At 42.0% G+C, this 20,300-nt stretch overlaps 1 protein-coding gene across 1 annotated transcript in view; it reads left to right on the top strand.

The window, feature by feature from the left end:
- The window catches only part of TAFA5 (TAFA chemokine like family member 5), a 501,461-nt gene that overhangs the window by 405,573 nt on the left and 75,588 nt on the right, over positions 1-20,300 (top strand). The window contains exon 3 of the mRNA XM_083182914.1: positions 12,312-12,439. Within this exon, the coding sequence (XP_083039040.1) occupies positions 12,312-12,439 (128 nt within the window). The remainder of the gene's footprint in view (positions 1-12,311; positions 12,440-20,300) is intronic.

The following is a 20,300-nucleotide window of genomic DNA, read 5'->3' as shown; positions in this document are numbered from 1 at the left end:
CCCTTGTTCCTCTCCCCTGCAGTAGTCATGCGGGTCCAATATACTGGACCCTTTTGTTTTTTCTGTCCCTTTCTCCTTCTCCCCTTCTCCGTCCTCTCTGTTCCCAACCTCCCCCCCACCCCCCTCAACCTGGATGGCAGAAACTGTCACCAATGCACCCCCAGAACTGAGTGCCCCTCACACAGTCACTGGCTGGCTTCCTACCGCCCCCCTTAAACCCTATAAATGCCTACATTTTTAACACTAAATGTTAAAGGACTGAACTCCCCCAACAAGCGTATATTGGCTCTTTCATACTTCCACAAACAAAGAGCAGAAGTGGTCGCGCTCCAGGAAACACACTTTGCCTCTTCCAACCCCCCTACTTTTAGAGACTCCAATTACCCTATTGCCTTCTATGCCAATGGCCCGGCTAAGAGAAATGGAGTGGCGGTCCTGTTTAGCAAAAACACCTCCTTTGTCCTACAATCCCAAATGTCAGACAAGAATGGTAGGTACCTGCTACTAACAGGCCTCCTCGAAGACAGGCTGACCACAATCATTTGTATTTATGCTCCCAACTCAGGGGATCTGATTCCCTTCCTGCGTAAGCTACTTTCCTGGGTTAGGAACTCAGCTAAGGGCTCCCTGATCCTATTGGGCGATTTTAATCTGACCCTAGACCCACTGCTAGATAAGTCCCGATGCCCCCCTGGCCGCCAATCCCTCCTCTACCAATGCGTCCCATGCATTTCGCAACCTCCTGCTAGAATTCGATCTATTTGACACCTGGAGGACCACCTACCCCTCGGGACGTGAATACACGTTTTATTCCCCCGTACATAATACGTACTCCAGGATAGACTTCATCCTTTGTGACAAATGGGCCCTTCAGCACACTACGAGCGTCGACGTCCTACCAATCACCATGGTGTGGCAGTGGGATTTCCAACCGTCCAAAATCCCCCCTAGACCTTGGTGACTCTTTCCACACCTGCTAACAGACCCCTCCACTAAAGACACCATCCTAAACTCAATCCAATCCTACCCCAGTTGGTGCACCCAGACCAGACGGGGTTTGTCCCTGGACGACAGGCCTCGGACAACACCAGACGAGTGTTTGGCCTGGTCGACTCTCTCTCGTTGGGACAGGACCTCCTCCTTTTATCCTTAGACGCTGAAAAAGCATTTGATAGATTGACTTGGAAGTACATGGAGGATGTCTTGTCGCGCTTTGGCTTTAGTGGTCGGATTCTCACCTCGATCCTATCGCTGTATAGCTCCCCGTCGGCCCGGCTGTTCACCAACGGCTTTGTATCCGATCCGTTTAAAATTTCTAACGGCACCAGACAGGGCTGCCCCCTATCCCCACTAATCTTTGTTCTTTCCATAGAACCCCTAGCTATCTCCATTCGACATGACCCAAACATTCCTGGCTTGCGCACAGGCCCTATTAACCACAAACTTAGTTTGTTTGTGGATGATGTACTCCTTTTCGGGACTAATCCTGTTACTAACCTCCCTTTTCTTCATTCAACACTGTCTTCCTTCAGTGCTGCCTCATACTATAAGCTCAACACCACCAAAACAGACGCCCTCCCGATAAATCTCACTAACTTGCTGCCCTTGCTGAAAGATACATACAAATACAACTGGCAAACCCATTTGATAAAATACCTAGGCATCCATATTACACCTCTCATGGCGAATGTTTTCGACGCCAACCTATACCCCCTCCTAGCCTCTCTTGCAGGCCTCTCCAAATCCTGGCTGTCGTTCGAAATCTCCAGGTTGGGACGTATGGCGGCTCTCAAGATGTCGCTGCTCCCTAAACTAATGCACTTGGTCCGCACCATCCCCTATGTTTTCCCTAAAAAGTCCTTACAACTAGCCACCACTATTCTGTCAAAGTATGTCTGGGCGGAGAAACCCCCTGTGATGGCCCGCTCGAAGATGTCGATCCCCAAGGCTTTCGGGGGACTAGACCTCCCTGACTTATTTCAATACCACTCTGCATGTCTGCTGGCCCCGATTAAGCACTACAATGATTTTAGCACCCTCAGAGCATGGGTGACCATCGAACAGACCTACTCCCCCCAGATACCGCTTTCAGACCTCCTCAAGATCCCGAAACACGTTAGACCTCCCTTCCAAACCTACTCCCATCCACTAAAGCTTCCCTCCACGTGTGGGACCAACTTATTGCTAAGCTCCCTCCTCCGAACTCCCTTATCACCACCCTGCCCATCACTACCGTAGCTAAATTAATTCCCAACCTTCGTTTGACGACTTGGAGGACATTCGGGATCGCCTCCTTAGGTGATGTCCTGGATGCTCACTCCTTGGCCCCTTTCTCCTCCCTCCAACATCAATACTCACTCCCCAAATCAGAATTCTACCACTATATGCAACTTGCACATTCGTGGAGAACTCATTTCCATAACTACTCCTCCCCAAATGCCCTCTCTCAGACAGCCCTCTCTGGGCCTAACATGGTGCATTCCAAAGGGGACATCTTATTCTTGTATAGGACCTTGGTGACCCCCTCTGTCTTTACCAAGACCTCAGCCCATAGAAAATGGGATGCAGACTTAGGCGGCCCTCTGTCCCCTGCCCATTGGCAAAATATATTTTTATCCGCCTACACAATGTCCCGATGCCTGAACCACACTGAGATGCACATTAAACTTATCAACAGACTCTACTTAACCCCCGACCATCTCCACATCTTCTGGCCTTCATGCTCCAACCAGTGCTGGAGACAGTGCGGCTCTGTGGGCACTATATACCACATCTTCTGGTCTTGCCCAAAACTCCAGGAGTACTGGAAGGGAGTCTTCGATTTGGTTTCCACAGTCCTCCAGATTGATATCACCCCCTCCCCGAGCATCGCCTTGCTCCACATATACCCCCAAGATGTCCCAACCCAGAAAACATATGTCCTTGGGCACATTCTCATTGCTGCACGTGCTAACCTGGCTCAGCAATGGAAGCAACTCTCCCCCCCATCCCTTCTCAAGGTTAGCCTGAAAATCAACCACCATTTCCATATGGAAACCAACACCCTGCCTATCTCACCCAGCCCTCCCCCCCCCCCCTCACCCCCGCTGGTCTCCTTGGTTCAAGTACATCACAGACGGGGAAGGTGCCAAACTTCTCCCCTCCGGGACCACCCAAAGTTTACCACAGTTCAGTCTATATTTGAGTATCCAGACGCCTCCCCCCCTCAAGCCCAATACCACAGCCCGGCTCCTCCCACCCCGTGTGATGCGACGGCCACTGAACCGAAGCGTTAGACAAAACTGTCTGTTAGATAACTATTGTTGGTTGAAATATTATACTCTATCAAGTTCTGCATTGTCTATGCTTATGTTGCTTTACTTGGTCACTCTGCGCAGTGACGTGTTATGGGTTATTTACCAATCTGTACCTCACTTGCTCCCGTTTGCTATCCATGTCCCCTCCCCCCTCCCCCCTCCCCTTTTTGATTGCTCCCCCCCCCCTCTTCTTTTTTGTACCCCATAAAATTTTCTGTACCAATAAAAATCTATTGATGGAAAAAAAGAACTTACTGTATACAGTATATAGTAATATTTTGCATTGTTAAAGCAAGTATAAATGGTTTGTGCTGTGTTAGCTTCTAAAAGTATTTATTTTTTAGTCTATAAAAATGATCTATTGTTTATTTTTTCCTTTTTTTTTCAAAAGCTAATGCTTTTATTTGGTATATTGTTTAAACTATAAATTAGCATATTCCCTGAAAATAATGTACAAATGTTATTTCTCTGAGGAAAAGATAATATATATATATATATATATATATATATATATATATATATATATATATAGACGGTGGTGCGGCGGCACTCGGACAATAAATACACAAAGAAACGGCCTGATTTGTGTATTTATTGTCCGAGTGCCGCCGCACCACCGTCTACATTCAGTTACTTCATGATTTGAGCAACTGTACGGAGGGCAACGGGAGAAGTATACCCCGTATGCAGTGAGTGCCAGAATCACGCTGTTTTATATATATATATATATATATATGCAAGACAAATGGTTTTTAGACAGCTGCGCTCAAACCGTGTTGGAGTGACAATTAGCAGTCCAGCAAAAGAGTCCTCCTCATTTAAAAAGTTCAAAATCGAGACACACCCCTTCTGGGTCTCCTTGCTTAGGTCCCTTTAAACATAGACCGTCGCTCCCCAAAGTATAAAGACCCGTGTCCAGCGGGTATTAGAGATCTGTAGAGAAGGAAGGACAATGGGGGCGCCTCATAGCGTAGTATTTTTAATGTAAAAGTTTATAGACAAAACAGCAGTATTAAAAACAGTCAGAGGATGGTACCCGTACCATATGATTCCTCCGCTGTGGGCTTGAATACCACAAGGTTTTTAATATCTACCCGTCCACGGATGACAGCACGCCTCCTCCTGCGGGATTACAGCACACCACTCAGCACTTGCAGTCTTCCACAGGCTACAAGCGCGCCGGTACCTTCTCCACGCTGGGTCAGGGAACGCCGATCACCGGGACACGGAGCACGGATGACGTCACACAGGCACGCCTGTATGACGTCATCCGTGCTCCGTGTCCCGGTGATCGGCGTTCCCTGACCCAGCGTGGAGAAGGTACCGGCGCGCTTGTAGCCGCGGGGTCTGTGGGGAGCGCTGGGATTTCCAGGAAGTGCGGCGCCTATGAATGAGGCTGCTGCATGTGTATGTCCCCAGTCGAACAGTGCGCCCTCCCGGCTCCCACCCCTCATGCTGGCCGCCGTCTCCATACTAGTCTACACCTGGCAGAGCCGACTCTAGGCGCCTGCACCCCAGAAAGTTTAAGGAGGCAGCACGGGAGGCAGAGGCAGAAGTGACTTGACAGTGACCCCCGCCCCCCGCGCGGCACTTTTCTTTTCAGTTGTCCTCGTTCTGCCCGCAGCCCAGCACATAGCCTATTTGCTTTAATACAGCAGCCGCAGTGTGCAGTACCTACCAGCGGCGTGCGCTCATTGGTGCCCTGTCTGGCCAGGGTAAACTCTGCTACTGTCCTGTGTGCTCTGGTGACGTCACGTGAAATCTGTCTGCGACGCGACCCACAGCCAGAGTGAGGAGCTGACATGGCCAGAGCTTGCACTAGCTGGGGAGTCTTTTTTTGGGACTTCAGAGAAATAGTGGCCAGGTAAGAGGACAAAATGTTAATATACTTGGTAGGGGGTTATATTGGTGGGAAGGAGCTGGGGGGGGTGACCAAATGACTGCCGATCCGGGCACCGAAACACCTAGTTTCGGCCCTGCAGTCATATACATAAACTTTAGGCAAGAAAATCACCTAAGGTTATAATACTGTGTTTTTTTTTTAATCCATTCATGTTTACCAAACCATTACAAATAATCAAAATGAATCTAGTAATACCCTATTTGTATAATTACACCTTCTTTTAGTTCCCTTATATTTATCTTTTTTAAAACGTCATTATAATGTGGTTACACCATCATTGGGTAGAGAAATAATAAACATATTCCATTATTACGTATATTTATTAATATCTCTCTTTTTCAATTACTAAATTATATTACTACTTTTTAGTTTTCTTCTACATTGTGGGAAATTACTGTATCACATTTAAAAAAAAAACTATATTAAATTGGATAATGTTCATATTCTCACTGAACTCTTTTACTTCCATTACTTTAAAATATTAACCTACTTTACCAATTTAAATTAATTATTTTCACTGATATCACCTTTTTCACTATTAGTCATTCATTTGTTTACAGTATACTTCATATTGTGTACTGATTTACAATACATCTACTAATGTTTCTTTTTCTTTATACTATACCTCTGCAAGATATACATATGGAGCAGCTCCTGGCGATAGAATCGCCATCCACCGCCAGCCGACAGAAGGGGGCGCATGCACATGAGACACTCACATGCCTTGTTTTGTCTGAGCCCCCCCACCGCCACGGGCTCTCCTGCATCTCCCCGCAGCCCCCTCTGCCTACCCCACTCCCTGCCCATCTCCCTGAAGTGGAAACGGGCAGGGAAAGCGCTCCCCGCCACCATATTGCGCCATGCTGACGGAGACGCACATGCGTGTGGGACGCTCGCGTGTCCCAGTCAGATGGATCGCTCTCCACCAGCCTGTGCCAATCTGGCAATTCCTAGCACTGGCTGAGAGGCACTCCTTCTGTCACACAGACAATGTCACACCGCCTTCCAACACAATTAGCAGGCTTGCATACATGGCAGGATTGGGCTGAGCTCTAGAAATCTGCTGATTAGGTGACCACTGCAATAGCATTCCCAACTTGTGACAGTTCCGGGTGCATGGAAGGGTAGGATTTGGATTTATTACAGATTGCAAATTGTTTATTTTTGAATGCAGTTTAAAAGCACAGCCCCAACATTACCCATCAATGCACAATGCCAGTGTATAGCTTCCATGGGATTCTGAGGCAGCACAAACACGTTGATCTCCATGAACAGATGGAAACAGTGGGTGAGATTTAATAGGATGAGACATTCAGATAGTGAAAGATTTGGTAAGAAATCTCCAGGTTTTTTAAAGCGGCAGTCATATACACTGCAAATTTAGTTTTATTTTGCAGTGTAAATGATTGCCGCTTTAAAAAAACTGGAGATTTCTTACCAAATCTTTCACTATCTGAATGTCTCATCCTATTAAATCTCACCCAGTATTCCCTTTCCCATTGCTAAGTGGTTCTATGTTGTGCAACATTAGTGAGCATATTATGAAATAAACAGTATGTTAGTACATAGGGACTTAATCTGAGTTGGGATTAAAGCAAAATATAGAAAAAGTAACTTTTCTGCTTGGCAAAACCATGGAGTGCCGCAGGTGGGGTATATTTCAAATGTACGTAGAGATTAACAGTTATATTCAACTGGGAGCAATTTTATCTAACATATTGCAATTTCCCGCAGGTGCAAGATTTTTGTTATTCGATTGTGTAAATTTTATATGGAGTCCAATTAAGAGTTAGTCCAATTTTTTGTAAAACACTTTTTTATGGAGCACTGTCAGGACTTGCTTTAGAGCCAATGGACAACCTCTTATGATTGATTAAGCAATTGTCACTTTCCAATAGGTTAATTAGTACAATAATGAATTACCTTCTGCAGTGCTGTCTTCCTCCTCCGCTTCCCCTATATGATGGAAGTTGACTCTTCTCAGGAAGCAGGGCTTTCAATATTGGGCATAGTTACTACCCCTCACCATGCACCTCTTTCCACAAACACTGCTCTCCTACACTATCCTTCACCATGCACCCCCACCCTGCAGACAGGGCACTCCTATTGCATACCATGCACTAGGCCCTACACAGGCACTGTACATCCTTTCTACACACACTGAACTTAACATAGCTTTCATTGGCTCCCCACATTCACTGCTCTCCTGCACTGCACCTCCTCCTACTCACATTGCACCCCTCCCCACACACACTCCTCTCCTACACTGCTCCCCCTCCCTGCACTCAGGGCACTGGTATTGCTCACCCTGTACCCCCTACCCATCCACAATGCACTCCTAATGCTCATCCTCCTCTCTCTCTCACACACACACACACACACACAAACACAAACACTCTGCTCTCCTACACTGCTCTTTCCTGCAGAAACTTTGCATCTACATTGACCGTCACTTGCTCCTCCTCCCTGCACTCTTACTATTCACCCTGCACCCCTCCGCACACACACACTGCTCTACTACAATGCCCCTGCCTGCACACACACTGCACTCCTACCACTCACACTTCACCCTCTTACACACACACACACACACACACACTGCACTCCTACCCTGCCCCTCACCTGCCCCCCTCCTGTACACAGTGTACTTACTGTATAAAGCTCACCCTGCAACTCCTCCCCACACACATAGCAGTTGCCGCTCACCCTACACTCACTCTCCTGATGAATTTTTTGCATTAATGAAAAACTGGTTGCGACATCCGTAGACATTTTTAACTAATGTTAACCAGTATTTAGCCATCTTGGTAAAAGAACAAATGTATTTGCACCCCTTGCATGCCAACATGTTTTGTTGAAGATATAAAGTTACTGTCCTTGCTTTTTTGCTTTGCTTCCAAGTCAGAAACCGCCCCATAGTGTATAATATAAGTCAGTATGAGATGTCAGCAACCAATGCTATATGACAGTAGTCATATGGTTAACAACCAAAAGTTAATAACTGCATGTGTAAAATAATGTATAAAATGTTTTTGTGCTACCTGTTAAAAATGCAAATCTTTAGGATTCAAGTGCTTGCAAAACCTAATTACTACTATTAATTTGTTGCTTAGAAAAATATATTGATTTGTTTTTGTTATCGTAAATCCACTCTAGAGTTTGTATAGTAGATGTAGAAGAATAGTAGAAGTAATATACAGTATATTTACACACATAAGAATTAGGTTTTTAATTTCACTCTTTTAGAAAAAGCAATCACCATGCCGGATTTTATGTGCTAAGATTTCCCTATTTCTGCTGTCGTCAATAAAACACATTTTTAATTCCTTGCTCACACATTGCTGCAAGTAGGATTTGTCACAGATTTTTGTGTGCATTTTAATCATTCATATCTTACTAGGCGGATAAGACTGTTCAAATTTATAGCTGTCGGACAAGGTTTATCTTACATTTTGTAGTTAAAAAAAATATGCTGCATCCCACTTGGGAGATTTACTATGGCTTTGGCAGTTGGTGGCTGTATGAATGAATGATCAGCAAATGCAGTGTTCAAAGCTATCCAAACACATATTTTGACAACACCAGTTTAAGTAGAAAGCAAGATGGCCAAAGGACTCAAGTGAAATCTGTAAACAGATGGAGCATTGCTCAGGTTTAAAACCCCAATTAACTGCTTATATCAGTTCGGAAACTGGGAGATACAAAATCATTGCAGTGTATTTTGTGGTTGTAAATACTTATTTAATGTACTGTACTATAGTTCTTAGCACATATTTATATTCTGCTGGCTAAAATAGAAGAGAATGTATTTATTTAAACGTTGTCATTTTTGTATGAATAGTGTATAATAAAAGGGACACTAAAGCTGTCTTCTTCTGTTGTGACATCCTGTGTTTACTTTGACATGATTGTACCAATTATACAGACCTTTGCATGATCATATGTTATTTTTGTGCCATTACACAGACCTTTACATGATCATATGTTATTTTTGGGAAAACAAACAAATAATTTTTCTAGATAGTAGGCATATCAAGGCATTTCCTGTGCAATAAAAAACATGAACAATGCTACACAGATCTAGTATAAAACCACAAAAATAGATTTTTTTTTTCAAGCAAGATCATTTGATATGAGATGCAAAATATGGAGATACAAGTTGGTGGTAGTCTGACTTGTACGTCAGGGTTGGGGTTAAGGGGGAAGAGAAGCCAATATTTTCAAGTAGGTATCTCAAATGCAAATATTATAATTACTGGTGTTTTCAGATGATCAGTATAAAAAAATCAGGTGGTTGGCTTAACTCAGAGCAGAGATGCAGTCTAACATGCGGGGGGGGGGGGGCTCCACCAGGGAACCCCGCAAGGGGATATGGACTTCGCTGCCCCCAGCATGCAGGTTGCGGCCCTCCACTCTGGGTCCCCTGACACTGAATAACTTGATGCAGATAATACAAGAGAATGAAGATTGAGTCAGCAGCAGGCAAAGATACCTAGTCCTGAGGCAAGGCTGAGTATAATGCTGGAAGTAGACAGGAAGGTATAATGACACAGGTAGTGAAAGAATGCAGGTCAGTCTTGAGGTTGTTATTGTGGCTGGATGAATGGTGGCATGAACAGATGATGCAGGTTTCGGGGAGAAGTCAAACCAGACTTGGAGTAATTAATGTAAAGATTTTGTGGTAAATGGTAGACTTGTGGAGATGGTGCAGGTTTCTGGGAGATTACAGGCCAGAGCTGAAGTAATTCCTTTACAGATTTTGCAGTACTTTACAGGCTTGTAGAATGAAGATAAGGGTTAAAGAAATTAAGACAATGCTGCTTCTATGGACTGCCGAAGCAGTCCATAGAAGCTGGACGGGGGGGGGTATGCATGTGCAGTACTGAGGTTGATACAGCACATGCACCAGTTCTAGTGCCTGGCATTTGCATTGTACAGGCCCCTGAGACTGCAGCGGAGGGAGCAGCTGGCGATCAGTGGCAGCGGTGGGGGTGATAGCATCGTAGCCAGTGTCAACCCCCTCTTACAATCAGGCAGGAGCCGTCTCTGCATTTGTACATTGTCTTCATGGTTTCCATAGTTAATTAATATGTTAATAACATTTTGAGGGGGGGGGAGTAATAAATAATAGTTTTTTGTTATGTATTTTTGGATTTTGGGCAATTAAATATGCACACAACTTTGCATTGTCTAATCCAGCGGTTCTCAAACTTTGGATCCTGACCCCAAAGTGGGTCCCGACCTTCTCAGCATGGGGTTGTGATTCCATGTTGCTGACCATCAGCGTGATGACTCTTCTAATCTCAGTCAGTGATTCAAGGAGTCTGAAAAGTCTGTTGAATTGTCTGTTATTTAGACTCCTCCCAACAATGCTGCCATGTATGTGCTGTCTGCTGACTGCACCTGTGATGTGATGACCTTCTGCAGTAACTTGCTGGGGTCCTGTAATTATTTTATTGTCTGATGGGGTTCCAAAGCAAAATAGTTTGAGGACCCCTGGTCTAGTCAATTCATAAATGATCTTCAAAATGTTCTCATTTCCTGCAGATTTATAATTTATGTAAAGATGCTTTTTCTTATTTTCAGACATTTTGTACAATAATACAGTATATTTCTTCTTAAAAGATGTCTCCATATCTATAAAACAAGTTTTTCTTTAGATAATAACATTTTCATTTGGTTTTATTTAAAACTGAACCTGAACCAAGCAGAGCAGCAGTGTTTATCAATAAACTTAATACAGTAGCCGCATTCCTGAAAACATTCCTAATTGTTTTGTTCCCATACCTCATTCAGAGGCGTAATGCAGGATGTCAGTGCTCTGCTAAAAGGCATGCACATTTTATATTTTGCACAAAGACTGAATGAATGTTCCCCCATGCACACAATAGTGAACAACCAGATAGAAAAATGGCTAAGTCTATTCAGTAGACACGTCACATACAGTACATGCATATCTAATTTTAACTGACAAAACAGCTAATACAAATGATCCAGTCATATCTGAGGCCTATTGGCATTTTGAGGTTTAGGAGTTTTTTGTATAATGATAATTCACATAGGGCCGGGGCTGGACTGGGTCCAGAAATCGGCCCTGGCATTTTGAGCATACAGGTCCACCTACAGTAGGTGGGACCTTTGCGTGGCATCACTGCACAGCAAAATTGGGGCATGGCCTCATGGAAAGGAGGCATGGCATCACAAATTATATACAGTGTGTACAAACATCATTTTGTTTTCTGAAATGAAATATGAAGATTGTAAATGTGGTTTTGTATATAGAGAACACTGTAGGTTGTTATGGACTCCTAAACCAACATGAAACATACTGCCCTAAAATGGTCCTTACTTAAAAAAAAAAAAATTGGGAAAGAAAAAAGTTCTAATCAATTTAAGGCATACTAAGGCATTTAAGGCATACTGTATGTAAGTAATTTTAAGAATTAGGCAAAAGTAACCCAGTGTTTTCCTTTGAATATTGACACAAAGAAAAAAGAAACCACCAATGTCTAATTAAATCAATCAATTAAATTAATTCAGATATGGTACAATGATAAAGCCATAGTTATGGATAGAAATAGAAAGCTGAAATTAATGTGATTGAGGAGCCCCATGTTTTCTGATTACTATGCCCAATGATACACACAGAAATATGTGTTGGCTTTTCAAAATTATCTTATTATTGCCATTTGCAAAATTCCCAAGTGCACAAATCTGTAGGTGTAACTGAGCACGTGTCAGTTTTCATTTTTCTTATTAAGAAATGGTCAAGTGAAAAGACTTGTCAAGAAGAGTTTTCGAATAATTTCCTTCTCCATATGGGATGTTCATTGGGAAACCCCAGATGATCTAAAAAAAAAAAAGAAAAACGCCAGAAAGCAGGATGGAGAGTTGTCTGCTTATGTTGATTAATATTATTACATACTTGAGTGTTTTGTTTCAAAATGTGAACTTGAGAATTACAATTAATAGCATAGTGATTAAATTGCTTTTTATTTGTAAAGAGGGATTATTATTATTATTATTATTATTATTATTATTATATAGACAAAATAATCAATCTCAGTAGCACAAAATATTTATTTTGTTGTTTTTCCCCCTTCTTTTTACAGCACGTATTATAAGAACAAAACAGTGGTGTGAAATGCTTCCATGTTTAGAAGGAGAAGGCTGTGATTTATTAATCAATAAATCAGGCTGGACCTGTACGCAACCTGGTGGGCGAATAAAGACAACTACGGTAAGTATAAAAGATGTAAAATGTTGGCACAGTAAAAAAAAGCAAGAGTAAAACAGAAATATGTTGCTCACAGTAATTCTAAATCTGCCTTCTACTCGAGTCTGCATTGGTATGTTTTCTCTCCTTAGGTTGTATTTTCTGTTCCACGCTTCCATCTTATCAGTATTGCATGACTATATGAATAAAATACAAATAATAAAAGGCCATATTTAATTATAAATTGTTGATAGTAAATTATTTTTAAACCTAAAAAATAAACAAATAATTATGCAAATTGCAACACATGCCACCCCAGCCACTGGTCCATGTGGCCCTTCAAGGCAACTAGCCTTTCTCCTATTAGACATGTGTCTAATGAATTAATTGTAATTTAGTTGAATTAGTAATCATAGTACTTATAGGTATTTATACAGAGGTGGATGCAAAGCAGTAGCAAAATCCACTGTCATCACAGCCACTACTGCAACATTTTGCTAAAGCTGCCATCAATGGGCTGTCTGTAGAGATGCCGACTGGTTGTAACTCTAAACTGCTATGCTACGAATGAAGGCACTACATCGAACAGTTATTGACCACAACATCAGACTTCACAGCAACCCATAGGATGGCCAATAGAATGGATGCACAGTGCAGCTAAGGCACATTAGCATAAGTAAAACATTAGGCACTTACACCCAATGTTTTACAAGCGTATTGTTCTGAATTAGTCCCAACTCTCAAAAGCTTGCTATCTGTACAATTATATAGAAATGTATTTGATTTTGATTTTAAAGTTGACAGTACTTTATTATTTATTTAACATATTCTTTAATAAGCTCAGAACTAAAATAATGGACTGTCTCGCACAGGTCTTTTTAGCACTTGGAGAAGTACAGAAAACATTTAACACTTTAAAGAAGTAAATATCTGAAATTGTTGCAGGACCATATTAAAAGCTTACAAAGTTTGTAATATTATGCACTCTAAATTCACAATTGGATTGAATTTATCTAATGTTTGCATAATTTTTTTTTTTTTAAACAAATTAGTCAATACAAGTTACATGTACAGGAAATTATCCATATTGCCATTGTGAGAATTTGTAATCCTATTGATTGTCAAGCAACTGCACATGCGTACAGATCGTAGTGCACACGTGCAAGGCCAAATAGTGACAGAAATATCTCATCTGAATCCATTCACAATTTGATGGACAGGAAGTCGTTGTTTGGTGGTGTTAACCTACCATTTTCAGGGAGTGTCTGGGAAAAAAAAAATTTGCTGGTCTCTTTCACGGAGATGTTGAAGGGTCAGACTTACTCACATTTGCACAGACTGGTATAATCATTCGATGGTGAGTGAATTGCATATGGATGTGCGACAGTATACCTGGATGTGAAATGTTCACATTCACGTGCAAATTTACACAGGGTGGGTTTTCTCTCTGTCTCGGTGGTCGCTAACCACTCACAGTGATCTACAAATTTCCAGATCAGAGATCAGGTCTGAATCAGGCCCATAGTTTATGTGAAACAATATGTTTTTAGAAATGTACTGTATGCTGTGTGTGACAAAACCTGTCAGAGACAAAGCCAGCAGAATATTTTGACAGGTATTTTTATATACTACTGTTATACTTTACGCCTACCATGTGTTTCTGTTGTTTTTCTATTTTACAAGATTGATATACAATATTTTTAAGTTGAGAATTCATTTTAAAAGCAAAGTTAGCTACAGATTGGTTAGCATTGGGTAAAACTTTATTGACAAATTCACCATCAGTATGACTAACGTTGGCAATGGAATTCAAAAATCAACAACTCACAGCAATACTTGCATTGTTTTTCAGCAAGTTGAGGACACTTAAGTGCCTAATACTTTTCTTGTATCAGTTGCACACTCAGCATTAAAAGTACAGATAACAAAAAAAGTTGTCTACTCAATGTTGCCAACATGTGGTTTTATGATCAATCATCTTTTTGTATCTCAATTAACACAGAATAAATGAACCTTAAAATCTAATCTTATTTGTTGCATTACCAAATGTTCTATACCATTGCGAAAATAAATTAATTTTAGTATCAAATTGTATATATTTTGTCAATGATCCATTTCTGCCTAATTGTTATTTAATGGATACTTTCTTTAGATTGTGATTTTATTGAAGTGAACTTAAAAAAAAAACATTCATGCTCGACTTCCTTATTAGCTAACCTCGCTAAACCTCTGTAATTTTATTGTTAAATTAGCTGAAGTGGGAAATTAAAGAGTATCAAGAACCTAAAAAGAGAGCGAACAGTGGATAAAAGGTGTAATCACTCTGACACTGATTTTCATGCTTAGCTAGTAAAATACAGCAACAATCTTCATTAGACAAGCAAAGTGACTATTTTAATAGACTTTATTTACAGATAATGCAACAAATCACTTCTATTTATTAGCAAAATAACATGTTACTTGAAGTACAAATTAAATTAGTGTTACCTAGAGATTAAACTGTTTTATATTCTATTCAATGTAAGTGCTCAAATCTTTCCAAATTTAATCCAAAGGTAATGGGGATAGTATGATTTCTATACAATTACTGTAGTTACTTATATTCTAAGGAGCACAACTAAAAAGAAAATTACATGGCAGACTAGAACTCCAGAAAATGTAACAGCAGTAAGAGCATCCATTCAGCAATCGCCAAAGCGATCCACAAGAAAGCATGCCATCACACTAGGGATACAACTTCAGCGATGTGTTGCCAACGATGGCCGCCGTTTGTCTGATATAATTTTTAAAACCCATTGAAATAACTATTTGTTATGTACTTTTCAGAAACATAATTAATCTTTTTCTATACTTCATACATTTTTTATGTCCCTTCAAAATATATGAGCTAATTGGTTGGCTGGAATGAAACTCTGGAAGTAAATGAAAATCAGCCATTTTCTTGAAAATGCCAGAAAACTGATGAGAACTTTTGTTTAGTAATGTTGGGTAAACCTTCTTTGTGTAAACAACTTGTCTCAGTGATAGATTGCTGGGGTTTGGGAGGCAAATGTCCAATTGCCATGGCTTCCATATGGCACCAGGTTTTAATTCCAACCAAGCAACCAACTAGTTAGATGGTTGGTTAGAATGTTGGTCTTGTGTATAGCCAGCTTAAGGGGAAATGATGATAAAAAAAAAATTTCTAACTGGAGCTACACAAAAAATGCAACCATGGCACACCTCTGAGCAGCAAGCTCAACACATACAGAGGGTTTAATTGTCATCTTACCTTTAAACGGGTTGCAGGTTCGTATGCAGCATGTTTGTGATTATTCAGACCTACAACCCACTGTGGATCACCCTCTCCTCCTCCACCCACTCCAAAACATTGGCCTCTCTGGCTCAGTCTTCAACTGGCTTTTTCTCTTACCTCTTCAACCGTTCCTTCTCAGTCTCTGCCTCTGGCTTCACCTCACCACCTTCCATCCTTCCTGTCGGGGTCCCTCAGGGTTCCGTCCTTGGCCCCCTTCTGTTCTCTCTGTACACCTCCTCTCTGGGGGCACTCATTAACTCCTTTGGGTTCCAATATCACCTCTATGCGGATGACACCCAAATCTACCTATCCTCTCCTGATCTGTCCCCCACTGTTTTCTATCAAGTTTCCAACTGCCTTTCTGCCATCTCCACCTGGATGTCTGAGCGATTTCTGAAGCTAAATATGGACAAAACCGAATTTATTAACTTTCCCCCACCCAGAGCTATGCCCCCTACTAATATCTCTATCACTGTTAACAACACCATCATCTCCCCTGTTCCCCAACTCCGCTGCCGTGTCACTCTTGACTCCTCCCTCTCCTTTGCACCCCACATCCAAGCCCTGGACCATTCTTGCCGGTTCCAGCTACGCAACATTGCTCACATCAGGCCCTTTCTCTCACAGAGTGCAACTAAGCTGATCATCCACTCATTGGTCATCTCACGGCTTGACTACTGTAATGCTCTCCTCACCGGCCTCGCTCAATCCCAACTAGCTCCTCTCCAATCTGTCCTCAATGCTGCAGCCAGGCTTATCTTCCTCTCCCGCCGCTCTAATTCTGCCACTCCCCTTCAACAAAATCTGCACTAGCTTCCATTCCCCTACATAATCCTCTTCAAACACCTCACACTCACATACAGGGCCATCTCTAATTCCATTGCTCCATATATCTCTAACCTCATCTCCATTCATACACCCTCCCGCCCTCTACGGTCAGCTGACGACTGTCGTCTCTCCTCCACCCTGATCACTGCTTCCCATGCTAGAGTACAGGACTTTGCCCGTGCTGCACCCCTTCAGTGGAACGCACTCCCTCGCTCCATTAGACTCTCCCCGACCTTGCAAAGCTTCAAACAGGCACTAAAAACTCACCTTTTCATCAAAGTGTACCCTTCCACTGCATAAACCAGCTGGTTCTCCGACCCCTTGCCTGTTTACATCCTGCTATCTAACCACCACCCCCTCGCTTGCACCTCTTGTAATCTGTCTATCTCCCCTTCCTACTAGATTGTAAGCTCCTCCGAGTAGGGCCCTCTTCCCTCCTGTTGTCAAAGCCCACTTCTCTTCACATTTCACTCACAGCTCTCCTATACTCCAACACTCAGTGACCATCTTTGTCTGCATACTCATCTCCATCATTGGCCTCAAGCCTCTAGTTGTATGTTGATTGAGTCCTTACTACTTACATTTAAGCTGTAATGTGTATTGAACTGTGGTGCTTTTTATTTGTACTGTATTTTTGTTGTTTATTCAATGTTATGCCAAGCTTTGTCTCCCTGTATTTGTCTCACTTGTGGCGCCTTATAAATAAAATAATAAAAATAATAACCCATTTGTGGGAGCATATGCACAATGCATTTCCTGTGAGAAGCGGGAACATACATAATGCCCATATGGTGATCGTAATTGAACATGGCCACATCTGTATGAGAGTGAGTCCCATGAGGACCTCTGCATGGTGTTCTGGGTAATGTGGTATGTATAAATCCATGCTAGCATAGCATAATAAAAGCACAACAAATAACACTAGTATCCTTCCCAGCATCCTATCCACTCTGGTTCTCAGGAAAGGACAGTGCCCTGCTAAATGATTTCAGAGTTTAGGGGGGACACTAATGCTTCTTGCTAGAGGGAGACATAAGGGGTGGTCCTGTGCACACCTGGGCCACCCTATAGTTTTACACATGTTCTTGACATACATGAGACAGGCTACATACAGACGGAGCCTTCTTCAACTAGCTTTCTCTGGAGAGCCATGGTGAGCCATAGCTCACCAAGGCCTACAGTATTATCATATATAGTTCTCAGCTGCACTACAATACATAGAACAATATAGTAGGGGATTAGCAGAGGATTAAGTCTGACAGCTCTGGTATACAATTATAAGTAAGTTAATATTTTAATATTAAACTGAATATTATTCAAGGTTAAAAATGAAGCCTTGGTCTGGTCTCAAATTTTTGAGACATGAAATGGTTAATGCAGCATATTCATATTAAAATATATATTTTGTAGAATACAATGACAACTTGTTCATTATATAGCTACCTGCTGTTGTATAATATACTGTATGTATATAAGGAATAAAAGCAACATTGTTTGATTCACCTACTGTTTGAAGTCTCCTGAGTGCCGCTTTATTTATATATACTGTATATCTTTTGTTAGAGCACATGTTTTTATTGTTTATAAAAGCTACACAATGCTTTTGCATACAGATGGAGCAGAGATTAACATGTAACTTTCTGTTGAAAAACATTTGTGAGTTATATGGAATCATTCACTGCAGTAAGCTATGCTTCATACTGGATGTACCACAATTTCTCTATCTTTATGCAGCTTTGCAGCTCTTAATGCAGCTGTATCAAGTATAACAATATTATACAAAATGAATCTTTTATTGTCCACAAGTGACCAAAACAGTTACAGCATGAGCATTTCATAGCACTAACTGTTAACTAATGTTTATATCACTGCTATTGATCACAAGATGATACTTCGTCAGCTAGCCATTAGTTTGAATTATGTTTCCAATGCCCCATCTTCTTCCTATGTTGTGCACACAGAATAATTCTATGTTTAGAAGATGTGAAAAATATTCCTGAAATTCCCTGCAAATTGACCTTGTGTGGATGGCCAATCTGTTCACAAATCTGTGAAGTAGTGCTTCTATCTTGCTGCCAATTCAGTAATAGGCTGAAAGAAGCATCATTTTTTTCACTGGCAACTAAGGTCACTGGCAATTAAGTTTATACTTTCTTACTACAAATCCCGGGGGTTGAAGGTAATATTTGCAAAATTTCATTAACTTCATTTCAGCTTTATGAAAATAAAACTCATCATCCAACATCCTATAAGGTCCTTAATCTATGTTTATGTAATGCACGTAGGGCCTGATTCAGCTTCACTTGCAGTTTGGTTAAACAAAAACAAGTAAAAAACTGCTGTCTCTCGCATTCTGGGGGCCACACCACAGGGCAAGGGCACCCAATATGTGAATTACCTCCCCACAATGCAATGTGATCGCATTCCTAAGGGCAGCCCCCTGCCTGAGCAGCCAATGTTTGGCTTGCATCGGCTGCATGTGATGTCAGACTGTGGTGTGTATACAATCCCTGCGGAAAAATAGCAGCGGGCACCTATGCAATGCTGTCTTTCCCGACAGCATTGAAGAGGCATCTCGGCAGAACGGACCTGACTTTAAAAGCTGTCAGGTCCATTTTGTTTATGCATCCCGACAGTCGTGACCCTGGATTAAATACCCCCCTATGTCTATGTATGTATGTATGTATGTATGTATATTAGAGAGTCTAATTTTATATTTTGATAAATAAGAATTTTGTTTTAATAATACTCATTTCTCAAACCATCTCTGGATAAGAGTGCACCCAGCATGAGTTTCCTTTTTCTTTCTAATTGAATCTAAAACTATATACAATTTGGGGGGTGCACCACTGGTTGGTATGAAAGCAGTGGCAATTTGGGGTTTGCTCAAACCGCATGCTAATGTGACTAATTGGAATATCACTCCCCACAACGAGCTATACCCAGTGATACCTACCAAATGCCCGCCCTACCCCCCACGCGGCCGCCCAGCGAATATACTCGCCGCACTGTGAATGGATTTTTTGCATAAATATCCATTCTCAGGGTAGCGTGCAGGCCCAAAATCAGTCGATGGTGCTGACCATCAAAGGATTTCTTTAGTACTCGAAAATCTAAGTCAGTCTCTGCAGACTTAAGGTGCCCATGCACTAGTAAGATTTATCTTCAGATCTGGCTGGTTGGAACAAAAACATGGTTATGGATGAGTGACCGTTTGTCAGTTTTCCAGCATTTCCAAGCAAATGGTCAACTGTCATGTGCTGTCATCCATAACCATGTATTTGTTCCAACCAGCAAGATCTGAAGATAAATCTGCATGTGTATGGCCACCTTTAGACCTCATCCTGGTCCAAGAACTGGGCGGGCAGGTTACGTCCTGTGACTCGTGTTCGCATGGGGATGCACAGTGTTTTGTTGGGCGCACCCAGCATTCTCCTGGGCTCACCCAGTATTTTCATGGGCAAGCCTAGGAAATGCAGGGCCTTCTCCTACCCGCCTCCTTCATGCCCCCCCCCCTCCTCATGTGTGAGCACCATTGAGACTATTCGTGTCTCTGAAGGCACTCGCACAGAAGCCCTGTACATGCGAATAAACAAATATGCACATGCGCAGAACTTTAACATTGGTCCCCCGTGCGAACCCCCGTGGGGGACTGAGCAGACTAGAATTTGGCCCCATGTGCTGTTGTCCCACACCAAATCCTGCTTAACTCTAGAAATGACCTGTATTTCATAGAATATGACATACATTACTTATACAGAG

The sequence above is a fragment of the Crinia signifera genome, chromosome 4 (assembly GCF_055691185.1).
Source record: "Crinia signifera chromosome 4, ASM5569118v1, whole genome shotgun sequence".
Taxonomy (NCBI): Eukaryota; Metazoa; Chordata; class Amphibia; order Anura; family Myobatrachidae; genus Crinia; species Crinia signifera.
Note: the sequence above shows the minus strand (reverse complement) of the source record. Positions and strands in the feature narration are given on the sequence as shown.